The sequence below is a fragment of the Aureococcus anophagefferens genome (assembly GCF_000186865.1).
Source record: "Aureococcus anophagefferens unplaced genomic scaffold AURANscaffold_6, whole genome shotgun sequence".
NCBI lineage: Eukaryota > Pelagophyceae > Pelagomonadales > Pelagomonadaceae > Aureococcus > Aureococcus anophagefferens.
The window spans coordinates 1,320,706-1,342,331 of NW_008705566.1; the positions used below are offsets into that span (position 1 = coordinate 1,320,706).

A 21,626-nucleotide genomic window follows, 5' to 3' on the forward strand; every position below is an offset into this window, starting at 1 on the left:
CCCAGGTCCGCCGCCGTCGCGACGTCGACGACGCCCCGGTGCGTCGCGAAGCCCCGGTCCTCGCCGCTGAGCACGACGCACGCGCCCGTGCCGCCCGGGAGGCCCGCCGCCGCGAAGAGCGCGACGCCGCGGCTCCGCGCGGACCGCGCGAGGAAGGCGCCGAACTCGTCGTCGGCGAGCGCCGTGTGCAGCGCGACGCCGCCCGCGACGCCCGCGAGGTGCACGGCCGTGTTCAGCGCGGAGCCGCCCGCCTGCATCGTGATCGGCGTCGGCGCGAGCACGTCCGCGTTCCACCGCGGCAGCTCCGCGAGGCCGCAGACGAGCACGTCGACGAAGGCGTCGCCGAGGACGACGATGCCGCCGCCGGCGTCGTCCGAGCTGCGCGTGCGCTTCCTCGAGCCGTCGGCGTCTTCCTCGAGGCTGCGCTTCTTCGTGCCCGGTTTCGGCCGCCGCCGCCGGTACAGGACGTACAGCGCGACGCCGGCGCCGGCGCACACGGCTGCGACGACGCTGCCTGGACGCACCATATTCGAGAGATGGATTTGCTTCTAGCGTGAAAGTTAGATTAAGAGCAAGCTAAGCGGGGCAAAATTAAACCGACCATTCCGGCGCCGTAAACACGCGCGGCAGGCCGCCGGCGGACAGCTCGGGCGGCGGAGACAACTGACAAAAATCGGCGCGTCCAAAACGGACATCGTTGGACCGCTGCGTCTATGCGCGCGCTCACGGCGCCGGAGCCATAGCTGTGAGATGGGTTAGATTAAGAGAATTACGAAAACTCTTCGGATTTGAGCTTTTCTAACGAAGCTGAGTCGAAGATATTTTGAAAATTTCAGCGCATATGACGCGCGCGCGCGCGGCGGTAGAGGTGTCAGGAGGCATGCGCCGGCCAAAGCCGTGTTCTCTTAATCTGACCATTCTCTTAATTTAACTCTCACTCTAGCGGTGGCCGATGCGCAGGTTAGCTTCAGCTGGTGCATCACGATCATCACGACGGCATCTCGGGCCCGCGCGGCATGGGGGCTGCTTCGAGCTAGTCGACTTCCGCTCGCCGCCGCCGCCATGGAGGTCATGTGCTTGGCGGAGTTCGGCGAAGGCGGCAGCCTGCCGCTGCGGCTGAAGCTCACGGACAAGCAGACGCGTAGCAAGACGTGCGGCGACGTCCTGGAGGTCCTGCGGCAGCAGGCGGAGAAGCGGCGGCCCGGCGGCTTCCCGGCCGGCGCGGCCCTCGTGCTCTGCCGCCAGACGGCGCGCGGCGCCGTCCCCTGCGACCCGGCGGCGGCAGTCGCCGACGCCCTCCGCGCGGGCGACGTGCTGCGCCTCGCGCTCGCGTCGAAGCCGCCGCGGCCGCCGAGGGACGCGGAAGCAAAGCCGCGCGCCGCGGGCGGCGGGGCCAACGGCAACAAGAAGAAGCTGGGCAGCCCGCGACCGCCGAAGCCCAAGGTCGACGTGGCCTACGAGCCGCCGCCCGCGCCGGCGTCGCGGAGCCCGCTCGCGCGCGACTGGGACGAGTTCGGCCCGCCCGCGGCGCTCGAGCGCGAGAGTGCGGCGACGACGGCCTGGGCGCACTTCGGCGGCGCGGCGGCGGCGGCGGCGGCCGCGGCGACGACGGCGCCCGCCGCGGCGCCGGCGTCCTTCGCCGTGGAGCCGCACCGCGCGGCGGGCAACGGCCACTTCGCCGCGAAACGCTTCGGGGACGCGCGCGGCGCGTACGACCGCGCGCTCGAGGCCGCGGCCGACGACGCGGCGCGCGCGGCCGTGCTCTCGAACCGCGCGGCCGCGTCGCTGGAGCTCGGCGACTTCGCCGCGGCCGTCAACGACTGCACGGCCGCGCTCGCTCTCGCGGGCGACGCCACGACGGGCGAGGCGCGGCGCCTCGCGGACAAGGCGCGCTACCGCCGCGCGCTGGGCTCGCTGGCGCTCGGCGACCTGGCCTCGGCGAAGCGCGACCACGGCGACCTCGGACCCGGCCGGCCCAGGTGGGCCGCGGTCGCGCGGCGCGCGGACGAGCTCGAGGCCGGCGCGGCCGCGCGCCGCGGCGCGACGGCCGCGGAGGCGAACGCGCGAAAGGCGCGGACGCGGACCGTCGCCGCGACGACGGACTGCCGCGTGAGCTGCATCGCGCCGACGACGACGGAGCGCCACGCCTTCCACGGCGCCGCGCTCTACGCGAGCTTCGCCGCGCAGACGCACGACAACCGCGAGCTCGTCGTCGTCGACACGGGCCCGGCGCCGTCGCCCTTCTTCACGACGCCCGGCTCGCCGGGCAAAGAGGACAACCGCGTGATCTACACCCACGCCGTCCACCACGCGACCATCGGCGGCAAGCGCAACGTCGCGCTCCGGTTGGCGACCGGCGACGTCGTCGCGCACTTCGACGACGACGACGTCTACGCGCCGACCTACCTCGCGACCATGCTCGGCGCCATGGCGGCGCAGGACGCCAAGTTCGTCAAGCTCAGCGCCTGGTTCGTCCACGACATGGGCTCGGGCGCCTGGGGCCATTTTGATATCGACGGCTTCGACGCGCGGACCGAGCTCGGCGCGAGGCTCCGCCTGCACCCGAACCTCGCGAAGCTGTCGAGCCAGTTTTTGTTGACCTACGGCTTCAGCTTCGTCTACGAGAAGTCCCTGTTCCCCGCGTTCACCTTCGTCGACACGAACTGGGGCGAGGACCAGGCGATCCTCGCCGAGCTGAACCGCGTCGGCGTGCCGGTCGCGTTCCACGCGGACCGCGAGGGCATCTGCATCCACAACCAGCACGGCGAGAACTGCAGCCGGAGCTTCTGCCACACGGCCGTGGACGTGGCCGCGTTCACGCGGGCGGGGTCGCCGCTGAAGCGCGGCGTCGACGAGGCGATCCCGCTGATCCGCGACACGCTCTACCGCGGCCGCAACGCGGTCCAGCCCATCCGCCAGCGGTCCGACGCACCGTGCGTGTCCCATCTCGAGGGCGGGCTCTTCATCTGGGAGACGCAGCTCGCGCTCGTCGCCGGCGGCCGCGACCCGGCGGCGGACGACAGGGCAGCAAAAGAGAGCGACATTCCCAACTTCAAAGGCTCCTATCTCGGCCATTTTCCACTCGTTTCGGCTGATTTTTGGACGAGCGATCATCTCTCGGAACGGTCTCGAAGCGTGGATGCTTTTTCCGGAACGCGCGCGCGCGGAACACTCATGTTGAAGCGAACTTGAATCACCCTTTTGCTGCCCAGGCGGACGACGCGCCCGTCCGCGAGACGTTCCGCGCGTTCGAGACCTGGATCTACAGCGGCAACGGCTTCTCCCAGGAGCGCTACGCCAAGCTCAAGCTCGAGCGCCCGGACCCGCCGGACCGCCTCGTCGACGGCGACGACGACGCCGGCGTCGAGGCCGCCGTCGGCCACGGCCTCGAGCAACTCCGCGCGCGCGAGGGCCTCGACCACGCGCCGGGCGCCATCGTCAACCCGGACGCGTACCGCGACGGCGGCATCGCGAACCCGAACTAACGAGACAGCCGGGTGGGTGTCGGCAGGCGGCCTTCGAAACCGGCGCGCTGAGGGAGACGTCGTACGGAAAGCGCCAGTGGATGCGAGCTTGAACATACGCTAGGCGAAACGTACTCCTAGTCGCCCGCGCGCGACGCATGGCTGCGTGAATTCGATGAAGCGCATGATCCTTTAAAGTCCGAAACTTTGAATATAGACGCTTAAAAACAACCCATTGCAACCCCAACCAACCACTGAACGCAACCCCGCGCCCCCTCCCATGGCGGAGCAGCTCCGCTACACGAGCAAGCCGCTCTACCTCCTCACGCGCGCGGACCAGCCCTTCACGGGCACGGAGAACCCCTTGCGCATCGAGCGCCTCCCCCGGGCGAATGAGATCGAGGAGCACGAGGCGACGAACGGCGCCGCCGACGCGCCGGCGGCGCCCGCGCCCGCGGTGTCCGCCGGCGACGTCGCGGTCCTCGAGAAAGCGCAGCTCGCGGAGCTTCGAAGACAACACGAGGCGCTGTCCCAACCCTTGGTCGGGTCGCCCCCCGCGGCGCCGAAGCCGCCGAGCCACGGGCCGAGCTGGTACGCGTTCTGCCCCGACGACGAGGTCCTGGACCACGCGTCGTACCTCGCGCCGTTCAAGGCCATCGGCAAGTGCCGCGAGTCGCGCGCACTCGAGCGCGAGGAGCGCAAGCGGCGCGTGGACCACGAGGAGTGGCGGCGGCGCAAGCAGGGCCGCTTCGGCCGCGAGCTCGTCGCGCGGCGCGACGACGTCATGAAGGCGGGCCGCGCGCGGCGCGCCGAGGCCGCGCGGCGCGCGCGCGGCTGCAAGGCGAAGCTCGAGCTCGACACGCACCGCATCGAGGTCGAGGAGTCGCGGACCGCGCGGCGGCGGCTCCAGGCGCTCCGCGCCAACGACATGGCCGCCTACACGCAGCTCGTCGAGGAGACGAAGAACAAGCGGCTCAAGTACCTGCTCGAGCAGACGGACTCGTACATCCGGAACATCACGGACCAGGTGGGCCTGCTGCGGGACGCGGAGGTCGACGCGGAGGCGCGCAAGGCGGCGAAGGAGGCCAAGGAGTCCGGCGAGGCGGTCCGCGCGGCGACGCGGCCCGCGGAGAAGCCCCGGGACGAGTCGTACGCGCTCGACGCGGACGAGCAGCGGCGGAACGCGACGGCGGAGTACTACAAGACGACGCACGCGACGTCCGAGGAGGTGCGCCAGCCGAAGATGCTCGTGGGGGGGCAGCTCAAGGAGTACCAGCTCGCGGGGCTCACGTGGATGGTGAGCCTCTACAACAACCGGCTCAACGGCATCCTCGCGGACGAGATGGGCCTCGGCAAGACGATCCAGTCCATCGCGCTCTTGGCGCACCTGCTGGAGAAGGGCAACCCGGGCCCGTTCCTCGTCGTGGCGCCCCTGTCGACCCTGTCGAACTGGAGCCACGAGTTCGCCAAGTGGGCGCCGGGCATGACCGTGCTCACGTACAAGGGCCCGCCGGCGGCGCGCAAGGAGGCGCAGCGCGAGCTCGCGGCGCTCGGCGAGGCGACGACCAAGGGCGGCCGGCGGCGCCGGCCCGCCCCGGGCGAGGGCCGCCAGGGCTCGCGCCAGCTCAACGTGCTGCTGACGACCTACGAGTACGTCATGCGCGACCGCGCCGTGCTCCGGCGCGTCGAGTGGGAGTACATCGTCGTCGACGAGGGCCACCGCATGAAGAACGCGAACTCCAAGTTCGCGCAGACGCTCGGCAACCTCTACAGCGCGAAGCGGCGCCTGCTGCTGACGGGCACGCCGTTGCAGAACTCGCTGCCCGAGCTCTGGGCGCTGTTGAATTTCCTCCTGCCGTCGATCTTCTCGTCCGTCGACACGTTCGAGGGCTGGTTCAACAAGCCCTTCTCCCAGTTCTCCGGCGCGCCCCAGGCGAACGTCGACAAGGAGGAGTCCTGCGCCCTGGCCCACGAGGAGCGCATGCTCGTCATCCACCGCCTCCACGAGGTGCTCCGGCCCTTCGTGCTGCGGCGCGTCAAGTCCGCCGTGCTCGGCCAACTACCCGAAAAGGTCGAGAAGGTGCTGCGCTGCGACCTCACGGCCTGGCAGAAGGTCGTCTACGAGCAGATCCGGTCGTCGGGCGCCGCCGCCGTCGAGGCCAACGGGTCCGCGGTCCAGGCCGCGGACGACGCGGCGTCGCCCGCCGCGGCCGACAAACCCGGCCGCGGCCGGCCGAAGAAGAAGCGCGACGACGCGGCGTCGCCGGGCGGCCGCGGGTCGCCGCCGCCCGTGGCCCGGGGCCTGAACAACGTGCTCATGCAGCTGCGCAAGTGCTGCAACCACCCCTTCCTCTTCCGCACGGACGCGTGGCGCGTCGACGAGTCGCTCGTGCGGTCGTCGGGCAAGTTCCTGCTTTTGGACTCCATGCTGCCCAAGCTCAAGGCCGCGGGCCACCGCGTGCTGCTCTTCAGCCAGATGACGGCGCTGATGGACCTGCTCGAGGACTTCTTCGCCCTGCGGGACTACGACTACCTGCGGCTCGACGGGTCGACGGCCGCGGACGAGCGCGAGCGCCGCATGGCGCGGTTCAACGACCCGTCGAGCCCGGCCTTCGTCTTCCTGCTGTCGACGCGCGCGGGGGGGCTGGGCCTGAACCTGGCGTCGGCGGACACGGTCGTCATCTTCGACAGCGACTGGAACCCCATGATGGACGCGCAGGCGCAGGACCGCGCGCACCGCATCGGCCAGAAGAACGACGTCCGCGTCTTCCGGTTGATCTCCACGTCGCCCGTCGAGGAGCGCATCCTCCAGCGCGCGACGGACAAGCTCAACATGAACAACCTGATCGTCGAGGCGGGCAAGTTCAGTCGCGACTCCAAGGCCGACGAGCGCAAGGCCATGGTCGAGGAGCTCCTCCGCGAGTACGACCCGTCCGGCGACCGCGGCGGCGACGGCGACGGCGACGACGACGGTGCCAAGGAGCACGACAGCCTCGCCGAGACCATGGCCATCGACGACGGCGAGTACGAGCTCTACGCCGCCGTCGACGCGCGCCGCGCCGCGGCCGGCGCGGCGCTGCCCGCGATGCGCGACGACGAGGTGCCCCCGTGGGTCCGCGCGGGCGCGAACAGCGCCGCGGAGGGCGCCGCGCTGGACGAGGCCCGCGACGCCAGGGCCGCCAAGGCCGCCGAGGAGGAGGAGGCCGGCGGCCGCCGCGCGAAGAAGAAGCAGGACTACACGCAGATCTCCGACCGCGCGTTCATGAAGCTCATCGGCGGGCCCGAGGAGAAGCCGCCGCTCTACAAGGCCATCGGGCCGAACAAGGGCGAACTCAAGGTCAAGCTCAAGTGCAAGCGGAAGCGCGGCTAGTAGACCGGTACTCTAATACTAAGTGTCTATAGATGGCGGCACCCAGTAGACGAGCGCGTTCTTCCCGTCGAAGCCGTCGAGCGTCACCGTCCGCGTCGCCGGGTCCTTCGCGGCGAGGTGCGCGACGAGGTCCTCGTGCGTGGACACGTGCCGCCGCCGCGGGAAGAGGTCCGCGTAGACCTACCGAAGGGTCTCAGGCGATCTTTGCCGGCCGCGGGACGCCGGCGGCGCGCGCAGCACGGCACGACGAAGCACGGGACGCGCCGCCGCAGCGCGAAGTCGACGATGGGCTCGGCAGCGGCGTCCGGGTGCATGCCGACGATGCACGACGCGTTGGCGAGCGCGTCGCGGCACGCCTCGACCGTGCGCAGCTCCGCGACGCCGGCGGCGTCGACGTCGGCGGCCGCGGCGTCCCGCGCGACGAGGCCCCGGGCCGTCCACGCGGTGCCCAGCGACCGAGCGCGCTGCGCCGCGAGCTCGGACGCGGCCTCGGGCGTCCTCCGGCACCACGGCGGCAGGCCAAAGTCGTCGCCGTCGCCGAGGTCGCCGTCGTCGAGGGGCTCCCAGCGCGCCGCGATGTGGCTGAGCTCCGCGTACTCCGCCGCCAGCGCGGCGTCGTCGCCCGCGCGGACCGCGTCGACGACCGCGGCGCTCGCCCAGGCCGCAGACCGCGCCGTCGTGTAGCGGCCCTCGCGCAGCTTACGCGCGTACTGGTCGACGCGCGGCGCCCGCGGGTCCACGCATGTCGCCGGGACGCCGTTGAGGCGCGCGAACTGGAGGCTCAGCTCCCCCTTCCCGCCCGCGACGTCGACGACGCCCGAGCCCGACCGCAGCGCGTCGACGCCGAGCGTCTCGACGACGAAGCGCCGCAGCGACGACGCCTTGGACGCGTTCGACGCGCGCAGCTTCTCGCGCCGACCCCGGCGCCGCGCGGGCGGCGGGGCCGCCAGGCGCGCCGCGGGGTCGTGGGCGAAGGCGCAGGCCGGCCCCATGAGGCAGTGGCCCTTGCGCACCCAGTGGCGGCACGGCGCGGGGCTGCCCGGGCTTACCGTCGCAGCGGGGCTGCCCGCCTCATGAAGCATCGTCGTCGCATCGTCGACGCGCGCAGTCGCAGCCATCGTCTCCATCACAAGTTCGCAGGCCATGCTGTCGACGCGCGCAGTTGCAGCCATCACGAGTTCGCAACCCTACGGCGTCACCATGCTCTCATTATTATCACTTATTATCGCAGGTAAACATCGCGTGATTGAACATCGATGACGATGGAGAGCTTCACATGATGCATCGCATCGTCGCGCTCATCGTCGCGACGAGGCTCGCGCGCGTGCGCACCGTCACTTGGAGCCGCTCGGGCTGGAAGAACTGCAACAACTGGGTGTCCAAGGACCCGGAGCGCCGGTGCGCCAAGGAGTCGGACGACGGCATCCCGGCGCAGCGCGTCTGCCCCCAGTGCCGCAACGAGACGCTGCCGCCGCGGCCGACGCCGCCGCCGCGGCCCCGGCCCACGCCGGCGCCCGTGGTGCCGCCGCCCGTCCTCTCCCCGGGCGCGCCGCCGCCGTGCGCGGTCGACGAGCGCGACCGCGGCTGCGCGTTCGAGTGGGTGCCGCTGGAGACGCGCGAGGAGTGGGACCTGTCGCGCCGCCGGCGTCCGACGGCGCGATGTCACAATCCACGCGACCGACGTCAGGTACTGGCCCAACGAGGACGACCGCTGCCACATGCTCGCGCGGAACGAGTCGGAGCAGCGGCGCTGCGGCGCGCACCCGTCGGTCATCCGGGGCTACGCCTGCAGCATGGACGAGGCGGGGCTCTACTTCCCCTTCCGGCGGCGCCTGGGCCTGCGGACGCGGCCGAAGCGGCTGCCGGCGAACCGGAGCGTGCAGAGCGAGCTCGGCGCGCGGCTCGGCGACCGCGCGCTGCTCTACCTCGGCGACTCCGTGAGCAACGAGATGAAGACGCTGCTCCTCGACCGGAACGAGGACCTCAAGCGCCTCGCCCCCGGCGGCGGCTTCCTGAACTTCCGGCGGACGGACGCGGACGCGCTCTTCGGCCAGGTCGCCTACGCGGCCGAGGCGGACCGCGACCTCGGCGCCTACGAGCGGAAGATGGTCGAGTTCCTCGACGAGAGCTACCGCGACGTCGTCTACATCTTCAACGTCGGCCTCCACGAGGAGTCGCAGCCCGAGCTCTACGCGCGGACGCTCCGCGGCCTCTTCCCCGTCGTCGACCGCCTCGGCGGCGCCGTCTACGCCAGGGGCGCGCGGCTCGTGCCCATCTTCCTCGACTCGTCGATCCAGCACTTCTACTCGGTCAACGGCGGCTACACGTCGCCGCGCCTCGCCTTCGAGCGCCTCGCGGACTACGAGGGCTGCGACCGCGGCCTCGACCGCGCGGTGCCCTCCCTCGCGCGGCCGGGCAACCGCAAGTTCTCCTACCGCTGCGCGCCGAGCCACATGCGCGCCGAGTACGCCGGCTGCCAGACCTTCGGGGGCAGCCGCGTGAACAAGATCGCGCGCGTCGAGTGGGAGCGGGGCAACTACACGAACATCCGCTTCCTGCCCTTTGGCGCGGCGACGGACGCGCTCTGGGACGCGCACATCGGCATGTGGCTTCGCCCGCGTCCCTTTTCCGGAGGAAACGCGACGACCCCGACCCGCAGGTCGAAGCAGGACTGCACGCACTTCTGCTTCTTCCCGGCCCTCGCGGAACTGTGGTCCTACCTCGTCCTGAAGGCGCTCGACGCCGTCGACTCGGGCGACGCCGCGGCGGTCCGCGCGTTCGACGCGTGGGACTGGCGTTAAACAAGGGGGGGCGCCTAGGCCCAGGCGCAGTCGGCCGCGGACGGCGTCGCGAGCCCCGTGTAGTTGCAGGCCTGGGCCGTGACCGCGGAGAGCTCGAAGCCGTCGACGTAGAAGGCGTTGCCCGTGACGGCGAGCCGCGCGGCCGTCGCGGGCGGGAAGTCGTTGTTCTCCGCGACCATGAAGTTGTACGAAAAAACCAGGGGCACGCCCCGGTCGTTGGCGGAACAGCCAAAGTCATTCGCCTGCTTGGCCTCGAAGCCCGACCCGTGGAGGTCGACGTAGATCTCCGCGAACGCGAAGCGGTCCGCCGCCGTCGACGGCGCGCCGTTTCCGCAGCCGAGGTCGTAGGTCGCGACGGCCTCGTGGGCGACGAAGCCCGTCCAGACGCCCGCGAGGCCGCCGTCCTGGCACGCGCCGACCTCGATGAGGTCCGAGAAGACCGCGCCCGCGGCGTCGACCGCGACCCACGAGCTCAGCGGCACGACCTCGAAGGCCGTGCACGCGAGGCCCGGCGCGCCGTCGGGCACGTGGAAGAAGTCGGGCCAGCAGACGCTCGCCGACGCCGACGCGGACCCGGACGCGCAGGGCGTCTTCGCGTCGTGGTCGTAGCCCGTCTCCGCGCGGAGCGTCAGCGTCGCGGACACGGGCGGGTCCGTCGAGTAGACCAGGGGCGCCGTCGTCACGTCGCCGACGAGGTAGGCCGGCCGCCCCGCCGCGTCGACGCAGCCGCCGTAGGCGCCGCTGTCGGGCACGTCGGCCGTGATGACGTCGTCGTCGGCGACGCCCGACGCGATCATCGCCGCCGTCGTCGGGCCGAGGAACGCCGCGGCGACCTTCTCGTAGTTGGCCGCGCCCGCGACCCACGTCGCGCAGGCCGCGTCGCAGCCGGACGCGGACGCGACGGCGTGCGCCGCGCCGCCCGGGTCCGCGACGGTCCGATCCGCGGCGCGCGCGGTCGACGCGTCGCGCGCGACGTAGCGGTCCAGGACGTAGGACAGGCGGTCGTGGCGCGCGACGCCGGACCGGCAGAAGTCGGACCACTCGAGCGCCCGCAGGGTCTCCACCTCCACGAAGACGTCCAACGCCTTCGCGCCGGTCTTCGTGCCGATCGCGGCGCCGTCGCCGTAGTGGTAGCCCCGGACGCCGTCGAGCGCCTCGAGCTCCGACGCCAGTTTCGTCGCGCGCGCGACGTAGGACGCCCGGTCGTGCGTCGCGTTGAAGCCCCGGCAGACGGGCTTATCCCGCGCGACGCCGCGGCCCGCGCCGTCGAAGTAGTGCGCGTGGAGCGTCGTGATCGCGACGTCGTCGTCGTCGTAGCGCGCGAGGTGGAGCACCTCCTCCGCGCCCTCCTGCTTGCGCATGACGTTGAGCGTGTAGTTGGCGCCGTCGCTCGCCGTGCCGTTGAACTGGCAGCGCGTGTGGCGCGTCTGGAGGATCGTCTCGTTCGTCGCCTCGTCGAAGGACAGGAAGGACAGCGGCGGCGCGCCGCCGGCGGCCGCGACGGCGTCGTAGCCCGGCAAGGCCGCGACGGCCGCGAGCGCCGCCGCGTGGCCCGCGGCGCCCGTGCCGAAGCGCTTCTCGAAGGCGTAGAGCCAGCACGACGCGTCGCGGACGGTCTTCCGGAGCTCCTTGGCCTGCTTGTAGGCCTACGAAACGGGGGTTGTGTGTCCCGGCGCGAAAAAGCATGGCTCGACGCCGGTGGAGGCCGCCTCGTGCGCCGTGTCCTCGTGCAGGATCACCGTGTCCGGGTTCGAGTCCTTGCCGACGTTGCCGCGGCCGTCGGCGGCGTAGACCGTGACGTAGGTGATGAAGCTCACGACGAGGAGCAACGCGAGGCCGAAGACGATGGTGAGCTTGGGCTTCGACGGCATGGACTCCCACTTGTCGTTGGCCTCCACCACCTTCTCTTTCAGGGACGCCTACGACCGATGGGGATGCGACGCGCGTGCGTGGACAGCGGCTCACCCGCTTCCTCGGGGCCAGCGTCTTCACCGTCGCGGGCGCCGCCGCCGCGCCGGTCATGGACGTTTCCAGGGCTGCCATTGCTTCCGATCGAGCACGCGGGAACGGCGGGGCAGCTTCAGTTAAATAAACTTCAGGGCAAGACTGATTGTTGAGGCCATTGTTCACCGCAGAGCCGACGTCAATAAGGCGATCACTGCCGCCGCACCGTCACCTGAGGCGCGCACTTACCCTCTAAAACGTCGACACCATGGGCGGAGGCAACGCGCAGAAGTCCGCCGCGGCGCGGCTAAAGAACCTCAAGGATAAGGTGCGAGTTCGCCCGCGCCGCGCGCGCCGCCGACGCCGCGCGCGCGCCGCAGGGCCCGACGGACGAGGAGCGCGCCGCGTCCAAGGCCAAGTCCGAGAAGGACAAGGCTGGCTATAAATGCGCCATCTGCCTGCAGACCTTCATGATCTCGACGAAGCCGTCCGGGCTCTTCCTGCACGTCAAGAGCAAGCACGACAAGGAGGTCGCGACGCCCGAGAAGTGCTTCCCGGCCCTCAAGGGCTTCGACCCGGCGAACCCGGACGTGGCGCGCCGGCGTCCCGCGTTAGGTCCGCGCGCCGCGCGCGCGCGCGTTCGACCGGCGGCGGCCGGGCTCGGCGCGCCGCGCGCGCGCGACGAGCGCGCCCGAGCTCGCCTCGAGCCGCCGCGCGCCTCGACCGTCCCGCCTCGAAACTGGTTCTCGTTCGTAGGGCAAAGCCGCCGCCGCGACCGGCGCCGCGCCCGTGAAGAAGAAGAAGGCCGCGAAGAAGGAGGACAACCTCGCGGACCTCCTCTCCGCGGGCCTCAACGTCGGCGGCAAGAAGAAGAAGTAGGGAGTCCGGTAATTCGATCTCGTGTGGATGTCTGGGATGCTTCTCTCCGGGGGGAGGTCGTCGCGCCGCTCGCGGACGAAGAACTGCGGTCGCTTAAAAAAGGGCAACACGACGGCACGATGCCGCAGTAAAACACGACCGGGTGCGATAGCTATAGGCTGCCCTTTTCTGAACCCATGAGCTCCATGCTGTTCGAGCAGCTCGGGGGGCAGGGCCAGCTCGGGTCCATGCTCTTCGACGACGCCATGGTCATGGACGGGAACCAGGCGGCACCAGGCGGCATGATGTGCAGCACGGACACGGCGGCGTCGACGCTCGGCACCGCCTGCGGCTACCCCGAGTCGAACCTCGAAGCCTGGCTCAACCCGCCGCCGACGGCCTTCGCCTTCTCGCCCAAGTCGACGATCTGCGTACCCTACACCCGCGTCCGACGGAAACATCGCCGGCGCGACCGACGGTTCCCTCGCGCGCGCAGGTCAAGCTTGCGAAATGCGAGGCCGACGGCGTCTTCTCCGCGGCCAACGAGGGCCCCTTCGCTGGCAAGGCCGCCAACCACATCCCGACGATCCACTGCGACGGCACGGCCGTGACCATCAAGGTGCCGGGCTCCGAGGACGAAGTCTCGCGCGCGCCCGCGCCGGACGAAACCGCCGGGTCGTCGGGACCGCGCGTGGCGACGTGCCCGATCGATGATCGAGCGGGCCGTCGGGACCGCGCGTGGCGTCGTGCCCGATCGATGATCGAGCGGGCCGACCCCTCGCGTGAGGGGAGGAGGAGGCGCGCGTGGCGTGCTCGCCCCGCCCCCCGAAACGGTGGGGGGACACGCTCCCGAAACCGCCGATCGACGACGACGCGGGGCGAGCCTAGGGCGGATCGAGGGCACGGCGACGGTGGAGCGCTGCCTCTCCGCAGGTACGTCTACGCCAAGAGGGAGGGCGCCGTCATTTTTTACAAGGAGATCAAAGCCGGCGAGGTGCGCGGCCCGTGTCCTCCGCCCCGCGCGCGCCGACGCCGACGCGCGCGCGCCCGCAGGAGGCGACGATCACGTTCACGGCGCGCAAGGGCGACTACATCACCGCCTTTGCCGCGTTCGCGACGGCCGGCGTCTGGTCCTCGGAGAAGACGCTCGTCGCATGAGAAGGCGCTCGTCGCGCGAGCGGCGTCCCGCCCCGGGCGCCGCGGCCTCGCCGCGCGCGGTCCCTCCCGCCCTCCCCACTAGTACAAAGACAAGCTCTACGGCACTTGCGGAGCTGCACGGAGCGCGTCGCGCTCGCGACGGTCCGTGTCGCCTCAGAGCGACTGGCGCTGGTTGATGCGCTCGATGAACATGCGGCCCGGCGGCAGCACCGTGAACTCCTTCTGGTTCGCCTTGAAGATCTTCGCCTCCGTGGGCGAGAAGTTCGCGAGCTTGTAGACGTCGCCGATGGAGCCGTAGGGGCCGTGCGACGCGATCTTGCCCGCCACTGACGGGTACATGCCCGCGAACTGCTTGTACTCGGTGACCGTCGCGCTGTTGACGTCGAGCTCTGCGGGACGGGGGGGCGGGGTTTCGGGACGCGGCGACGGCGCGCGGGGACGCGGCGCGCGCGCTGCCGGGCATGACCATCTGCTGCGGCTGCGGCGCGTCGACCGCGTTGCGATCCGCGCCGACGCCGGTGGACTCGACGTCGTAGTCGTAGGCGGCGCGCGCGTCGCGCGTGCGCAGGAACTCGCCGGTGGTCACGGCGACGCCGACGCGGGCCGCGACGCCGCGGCGCGTCATCGAGAGGGCGCCGGCGCCGGAGACCAGCAAAGCGAGGAAGGCGCGCATCGTGGTGGTTTCGGACCTGGGTTATTGTTCTTTTGCGGCGCTTTAGGTGATAGAGAGCACCGCTGCAGACGCTGGAGCCGCGCGGCGGCGGTGGAGGCGGCGCTGAGGTACGAGAACTCGAGCTCTCGATGTGGAAACTTGTTCAAGTTCTCAAGTGGATCGCGCGCCAGGGACGTCGGCACGCCTAGTACCGGCTCCCTTTTAGATCCCCGCGACGCGTTGCGACCTCGTGCCGTCGGGGCCGCGGCGCGCGGCTATCTTGGATGGTAGCATTTCCCAGCAGCTTGAACCCGGGCCATCTACCAATGTCACGGTCCGACAGAGTCTACATGGCCGCATAAAAGCTAGGTGAGGAGCTCCCGCCAGCGGAAGACGCGTCGGAAAGTAACCACCCGATCAGCGCAGCCATGTACGCACGTTTTGACGCCTGAATCACCGTGAATCACGTCGGCATTGGCAAGGTAAACGTAGGGTCAACGACTTCAACCTGTTCCTGTGGCATCCACGAGTTCGGAGCAAAACACGATCTTGATTGTGACGTCCCTGGCGCCGATTGCTTCGGCAGGTGATTCCGTCAAACATGGTCGGCACGCGGCTCTGCGCGCTCGCCACGGCCGCCGCCGCCTTCAAGACCCCTACGGTGGAGCTCAAGACGACGGCCCTGCGCGCGACGTGGCTCGAGGAGCTGAACCAAGAAGCCGTAAAGGCGGGGCCGGCCGGCGCCCCCGTCGCGGCGAACTACGACGATTCCGAGCGCAACGACGTGGAGGGCGCGGCGCAGGCGGCGCTCGCCGCGCTCCGGTCCGGCGGCCGCAGCATCAGCCAGGCGGCGGAAGAGGCCGCGTGGGAGGCCGCGTGGATCGCCGCGTCGATCGCGAACCTCGAGCGGCTCAAGCACAATCAGGACGCGGCGGCCCACGTGGCCGTCGACGCCAAGGCGGCCCAGCAGGCGTTGGCCAGCATGGAGCAGGAGCGCAACGCCAAGGCCGCCCCGGCCAAGGGCAACATGGACCACTTCGCGTCGACGGCGGGCTCGTTCAAGGGCAAGGACCGCGACTTCAAGGCCATGGGCGCCGCGTCCGGGCCCGACTGGCTCGCGGGCTCCGCCTTCGCCACGGCGACTCCTGCCGCCCCGGCCAAGGCCACACCCTCCGGCAACATGGACCACTTCGCGTCGACGGCGGGCTCGTTCAAGGGCAAGGACCGCGACTTCAAGGCCGCGGGCGCCGCGTCCGTGCCCGACTGGCTCTCCGGCTCCGCCGCTCCCGCCGCTGCCCCCGCGGCCGCGGCCGCCCCGGCCAAGGCCGCCAGCGGCAACATGGACCACTTCGCGTCCACCGCGGGCTCGTTCAAGGGCAAGGACCGCGACTTCAAGGCCATGGGCGCCGCGTCCGTGCCCGACTGGCTCTCCGGCTCCGCCGCCCCCGCGGCCGCCCCCGCGGCCGCGGCCGCCCCGGCCAAGGCCGCCGCCTCCGGCAACATGGACCACTTCGCGTCGACGGCGGGCGCGTTCAAGGGCAAGGACCGCGACTTCAAGGCCGCGGGCGCCTCGTCCGTGCCCGACTGGCTCTCCGGCTCCGCCGCTCCGGCGTCCCCCGCGGCCCCGGCGGGCCCCGTCGCCACGGCCGTCCCCGCCGAAGCCGTCGCCGGCGGTTCGTTGACGGCCTCGATGGACGCCATGGCTTCCGCTGCCGCCGCGAGCGCTTCCTCCTCCGCGGGCGCCGCTTCCGACTCGCTGACGGCCTCGATGGACGCCATGGCTTCCGCTGCCGCCGCGAGCGCTTCCTCCTCCTCCGCGCCCGCCGCGTCCGACTCGCTGACGGCCTCGATGGATGCCATGGCTTCCGCTGCCGCCGCGAGCGCTTCCTCATCCTCCGCGGGCGCCGCGTCCGACTCGCTGACGGCCTCGATGGACGCCATGGCTCGCGCTGCCGCCGGGAGCGCTTCCTCCTCCTCCGCGGGCTCCTCGTCTGTGCCCGACTGGCTCTCCAACTCCGCCGCCCCCGCGGCCGCCCCCGCCAAGGCCGCCGCCTCCGGCAACATGGACCACTTCGCCTCGATGGGGGCGCAAGCGTTCAAGGGCAAGGAGCGCGACTTCAAGGCAATGAGCGCCTCGTCCGGCCCCGACTGGCTCACGGGCTCCGCCTTCGCCGCGGCGTCCCCCGTCGCCCCGGCCGCGGCGTCCCCCGTCGCCCCGGCCGCCCCGGCCAAGCCCGTCGCCGACGCCATGGCGGAGGCCGCGCTCGAGGTGAAGGCCACGGCGGAAGCGGTGACCGCGGAAATGTCTGCGCACGAGGCCAAGGCTGCGGCGGTTCTGAAGACCGCGGCGGAACGCCAGCGGCGCGTTCGCGTCGCGCGGCTCCGCCCGAAGCTGGCCAAGGCTGCGGCGGACGCCAAAATTGAAGCGAACGCCAAGGCTGCGGGCTTCGCGTCCGCGGAGGAGCAAGAAGCGGCCGCGGAAAAGGCTGCGCACGACGCGAAGCACGCGGCGGTTCTGAAGACCGCGGCGGACCGCCAGCAGCGCATTCGGGCTCGCGAGGAGAAGGCCGCGGCGATCAAGGCTGAAGCGGACGCGAAGGCTTTGGCGGCCGCGAAGGCTGCGGGCTTCGCGTCCGCGGAGGAGCAAGAAGCGGCCGCGGAAAAGGCTGCGCACGACGCGAAGCACGCGGCGGTTCTGAAGTCCGCCGCGGACCGCCAGCGGCGCATTCGCGTCGCGCGTCTCCGCCCGATTGTGGCCAAGGCTGAAGCGGACGCGAAGGCTCTGGCGGCCGCGAAGGCTGCGGGCTTCGCGTCCGCGGAGGAGCAAGAAGCGGCCGCGGAAAAGGCTGCGCACGACGCGAAGCACGCGGCGGTTCTGAAGTCCGTGGCGGACCGCCAGGAGCGCATTCGGGCTCGGGAGGAGAAGGCTGCGGCGAAGTTGCCTTCGGCGGAGGCGCAGGCTGCGGCTGAGGCGGAAGAGGCGGCCGCGGAAAAGGCTGCGCACGAGGCGAAGCACGCGGCGGTTCTGAAATCCGCGGCGGACCGCCAGCGGCGCATCGCGTCGCGCGGCGGGAAGGCCGCGGCGGAAGCGGAGGCCGCCCCCGCCGAAGCCGTCGCGGGCGGCTCGTCCGCGCCGTCGTGGCTCACCGCGAAGGACGACGCGGCGCCGCAGGCGTCCCCCGTCGCGCCGGCCGTCCCCGTCGAAGCCGTCGCCCCGGCGGCCGTCCCCGTCGAAGCCGTCGCCGGCGGCTCGCTGGTGAGCTCGATGGACGCCATGGCTCGCGCTGCCGCCGCCTCGACCGTCCCCGCCGAGGCCGTCGCCGGCGGCTCGCTCTTGGCCTCGATGGACGCCATGGCTCTCGCCGCCGCCGGGGGCGCCTCCTCCCCCGTCACCCCGGACGTCAGCGGGGCCGTCGCCGGCGACTCGCTGCTGGCCTCGATGGACGCCATGGCTCGCGCCGCCGCCGGAGGCGCTTCCTCCTCCTCCGCGCCCGCCGAGGCCGACTCGCTGCTGGCCTCGATGGACGCTCGCGTCGCCGCCGGGGGCGCTTCCTCCTCCTCCGCGGGCGCCTCGTCCGCGCCGGCCTCGCCGTCGCCCGCGAAGCCGCTCGCTCCCTTCCCCTCCCAGCGGAGCGGCCTCGACGTGCTCCGCTTCTCGGTGCTCGCCGCCTTCGGGTTGCTGACCGGAAGTTACGTCCTGTAAGATACTTGCAAGAGACCGCCCTCTTTTAGATCCCCTTGACGCGCTGCGGCCTCGCGCCGTCGGGAGCCCTCCGCGCGACGATCTGCGAGTCGAACGCGGTGAACCGGAAGGCGACCATGTCGTCCTGGAAGTAGTCCACGGGGAACCGCGCGATGCCCTCGAAGAACGACAGGCGCCCGACGTCGCGGATGAGCTTGTCGATGACGTTCGACTCCTCGTCCGAGGGCGAGGCGCGCGGCTCCGCCGTGTCGCCCGCGACCCAAAAGTCGTCGAAAATCAGGTCGACCTCGCCCACCTTGTTCGGCACGGGCAGCATGTAGCCGGACGCCGAGACCCAGCCCTTGAGCGGGCCGACGGCGACGTGGACGTCGCTCACGATGCCGCCGTCCGCGTCGATGCCGTAGAACGGCCGCACCCGCAACCCCGTGGACGCGACCTTTTCGAAGTGCTCGATGCGCGCCTCCCAGAGGCCCTTCCAGCCCTGCGTCGACCGCGTGGCCGCGAGCGCCGCGGTGTCCGGCGGCGCGCTCTGCACGATGGGCCGCATCTCGCAGGCGCCGGCGCCGCGATCCCACGCGGCGACGAGCGGCGACGAGGTCGACAGCGCGGCCGCGGGGGCTGCCAGCGCTGCGGCAAGAGGCAAGGTTTTCGCTACGGTGATGAGTGGCGACTTCGGCGCCACGAGTGCGGTCGCTTGAGCTGCGATGAGCGCATAGCACAGTGGCGACTTCGGCGCCACGAGCGCGGTCGCTTGAGCTGCGATGAGCGCAAAACACAGGCGCTTCGGACGTGCCATTGCGATGAGGTGGCTGAAAAAGTCGATCTTGCCACTCGTTGCCTTTGCCACAAGACCGATCGCGATGTGCGCCTAAAAAGCCAGTTTGCCCTGTGCACCCAGACCAATGAAGCAGTGGCAGGGTGCGGCGGTCATCTTCGTCGTCGTCGTCGTCGTGACGATCCAGCAGACGCACCTGCTCAACAGCCAGCACGCGCAGCCGCGCCTGGAGACGCACCACTCGCTGGGGCAGCTCGACGCCGCGTCGCGCGCGGAGGTCGCCGCGGTGCTCGAGGAGCTCGACGCGGCGCGCGCGCAGCTCGAGGGCGCGACGCGCGCGCTGCGCGCGGAGCAGGAGCTCGCGTCCGCCGCGCGCGCGACGTCGGCGGCCGGCGAGGCCGCGGACGTGCGACGCGCGCGGGACCGCCTCGAGGCGGACGTCGCGGCCTTCGAGCGCGAGCGGCGCGCCGCGGCGGCGTCCGCGGCGGCGAACGCGACGGCGGCGGCCGCCGCGGCGCACCTGCGCTGCGACGAGGCCGCCGCGCGCGCGGCGGCCGCGGCCGCGGCGGCCGCGGAGCGGCGGCGACAACCGAGGCCGGTCGCGGCGGCGGCCGGCGCCCCGCTGTTCCTCGGCATCCTCATGCACGTGGACCGCGGCGCGCAGAACTACCTGCGGCGCGCGCTCAAGTCGCTGGACCGCGAGCTCGGCGCGCCGGGCGCCGCCGTCGGCGCGGCGGCGAAAATCCTCGTCGCGGACGCGACCGCGGGCGCCGAGGGCCGGGCCTTCGCCGAGGCGCGGTCGGCGCACGGCGGCGCCCTCTTCGACTTTTACCGCCTCGCCGCGGGCCGGCGGCGCCTGCTCGCCGGCGGCCCAAAGGTCGCGAAGCAGTCGCGCGACGTCGTCGCCGCCGCGACCCACGCGCTGCGAACCTACGACTTCCGCTACGCCGTGCTCCTCGAGGACGACTGGGTCGCGTGCCACGGCCTGCTCGCGGCGCTGGTCGCCGCCGTCGCCCGCGCCGACGCCGTCCACGGGGCCTTTGGCGCGCTGCGCGTGTCCTACGGCCTCAACGGCATCGTCGTCCCAAAGGCCGAGCTCGCGGCCCTCGCGGCGCACGTCGGGGCCCGCGCGGGCGCCAAGCCGCCGGACCTGGCGTTCACGGAGTGGGCGCTGGCGGCGCCCAAGCCCCTCGTCGCCTACCGCCACAACCTCTTCGTCCACGTCGGCGCGGCGTCGTCCATCGGCAACGCGGGAAGTCGGTGGAACACGGCGTGCTTCGAGCTCCTCTTCGACTGGCTCCAGGTCGACGGCGAGGTCTTCGACGTCCACAAATGCGCCCACGACGTCGTCTCGCCCTGCGGGCCGCCGCCGCGGCGCCTGCCGCACCCGAAGCGCCAGGACAAGAAGTTCGGCTGCGACGTCGCCCTGATGGACCTCCCCGTGAACCTCATCAGCGACCGCGTCCTCCAGTGCGTCCGGCCGGCGGTCAAGGGCAAGGCGCTCGCCCTGCTCCCGGCGTCGGCGGACAGTAAGGATTAGGGGAACTTCCAGGGTGGTGCCGAAGCACTCTCTCACAAACAACGGGCCGAGCAGCGTCTGCTCAGATGCCACGGGGGCCTCGGTAGCGGCCAATATCGCGTCCCGCATCGAAGCCATCCTGCAAAGCCTTGTCCCTCATTTGCTCCCAAAGAGCTTGATTCTCGGCCTTTTGCTGGTCTGCGGTCTTCCGGGGCAGCGCCGCGGCGACGGCGGCGAGGGTCGGCGGCGCCGCGGGCGAGCCCGGCGCGGCGCCGTCGGGCTTCGGGCCGAGGATGGAGTCGAGGACCTGCTCCGGCGAGGTCCAGGCCGCGCGCGGGTCGTCGGCGGAGACGAAGCGCCGGGCGAGGGTCATGATCGGCGCGCCGTCGCGGCGCTCGAGCGCGCCGTACGCGACGTACTTGCCCTTCGTCGTGAGGCCGACGCCGGCCGCGGCCATGCCGCGCGTGCCCCAGAAGTGCGTCTCGCCGCGGTCGTCCATGTCGCGATCGGACAGCGCGCCGTCGACGCCAAAGCAGCCGTCGACGATCTGCTGGTCGCCGAAGAACTCCAGGTTGAGCATCTGGTCGTCGCCGCCCGGCTCGTTCATGTGCCAGCACTCGAGCACCTCGTAGAGGTCCTCCTCGACCGAGTCCGTGCGGAACTCGAAGGTGTTCTTCGAGCGGTCGAAGGCCTCGTCGGCCGGCGGCGTCGAGTCCGGCGCCTCGACGTAGGTGCCCTGCCAGGCGAAGAGGGGCGCGACGTCCTCGTCCTCGACGTCGATCTCGCCGCGCCACCAGGACAGGCCCTTGCGCCAGTCCTCCTCCGGCGGGTCCTCCCGCTCCTTGCGCTTGCCCGCGAGCGCGGCCATCGAATTCGCTGCGAGATTTGCACGGAGAGGGTGTCGAGGCTCGGCCCACCTCGCTCGACCCAGATGCTCGACCCGCGGCATCATTACCTAGGTAGGGTAAGTTTCCCAAACATTGCAGTCTCAAACGATGGCAGATCTTGATCCGTAATTTGGGCGGCCACCGCAACGATGGCAGATCCGTAATTTGGGCGGCCACCGCAACGATGGCAGATCCGTAATTTGGGCAGCCGCCGCATGCACCTAGCCTCGCTCGCATTCTTACTCACGAGCTGCCTCGGCAGCCAGTACCGGCGCGAGGACCTGCCGCCGTCGTCCGACCTCGCGGCACTCAAAAACACGCTCCTAGAAGCGCTCGCACCACCGGTCGACATCATCTGGATCGGCGACAGCACGACGCTGGGACAGATGGAGCTGCTCTGCGACATCCTGACGGACCGCGTCGACGACCCGTCGTCGGGCGACTGCGAGGGCGGCGGCGTCCGCGTCGTCACCGGAGAGAACTTCGGCGGCGCGC

General features: G+C 71.5%; 3 protein-coding genes across 3 annotated transcripts; 2 read left to right on the forward strand and 1 right to left on the reverse strand.

Annotated features, from left to right (window-relative positions):
• Positions 1 to 2,271: 2,271 nt before the first annotated feature.
• On the forward strand, positions 2,272 to 2,787 carry AURANDRAFT_14303 (hypothetical protein; the record flags this gene model as incomplete). Its single annotated transcript, XM_009037304.1, has 1 exon — positions 2,272 to 2,787. A coding segment is annotated over one exon (516 nt), but the record flags the coding sequence as incomplete, so codon positions are not given.
• Positions 2,788 to 3,744: 957 nt separating this feature from the next.
• On the forward strand, positions 3,745 to 12,485 carry AURANDRAFT_71326 (hypothetical protein; the record flags this gene model as incomplete). The annotated part of the gene is made up of 9 exons (XM_009037305.1): positions 3,745 to 6,801; positions 8,105 to 8,466; positions 8,522 to 9,439; positions 9,494 to 9,602; positions 9,984 to 10,223; positions 10,509 to 10,568; positions 11,439 to 11,483; positions 11,960 to 12,169; positions 12,336 to 12,485. 9 exons carry the CDS (start codon positions 3,745 to 3,747, stop codon positions 12,456 to 12,458), a joined length of 5,124 nt encoding a protein of 1,707 aa, XP_009035553.1.
• A 1,263-nt stretch (positions 12,486 to 13,748) lies between these two features.
• AURANDRAFT_63115 (hypothetical protein) lies at positions 13,749 to 21,112 on the reverse strand (the record flags this gene model as incomplete). Its single annotated transcript, XM_009037588.1, has 4 exons — positions 13,749 to 13,982; positions 14,062 to 14,284; positions 18,055 to 18,479; positions 20,474 to 21,112. The coding sequence occupies 4 exons, from the start codon at positions 21,110 to 21,112 to the stop codon at positions 13,749 to 13,751; spliced, it is 1,521 nt and encodes a 506-aa protein (XP_009035836.1).
• Positions 21,113 to 21,626: the final 514 nt, after the last annotated feature.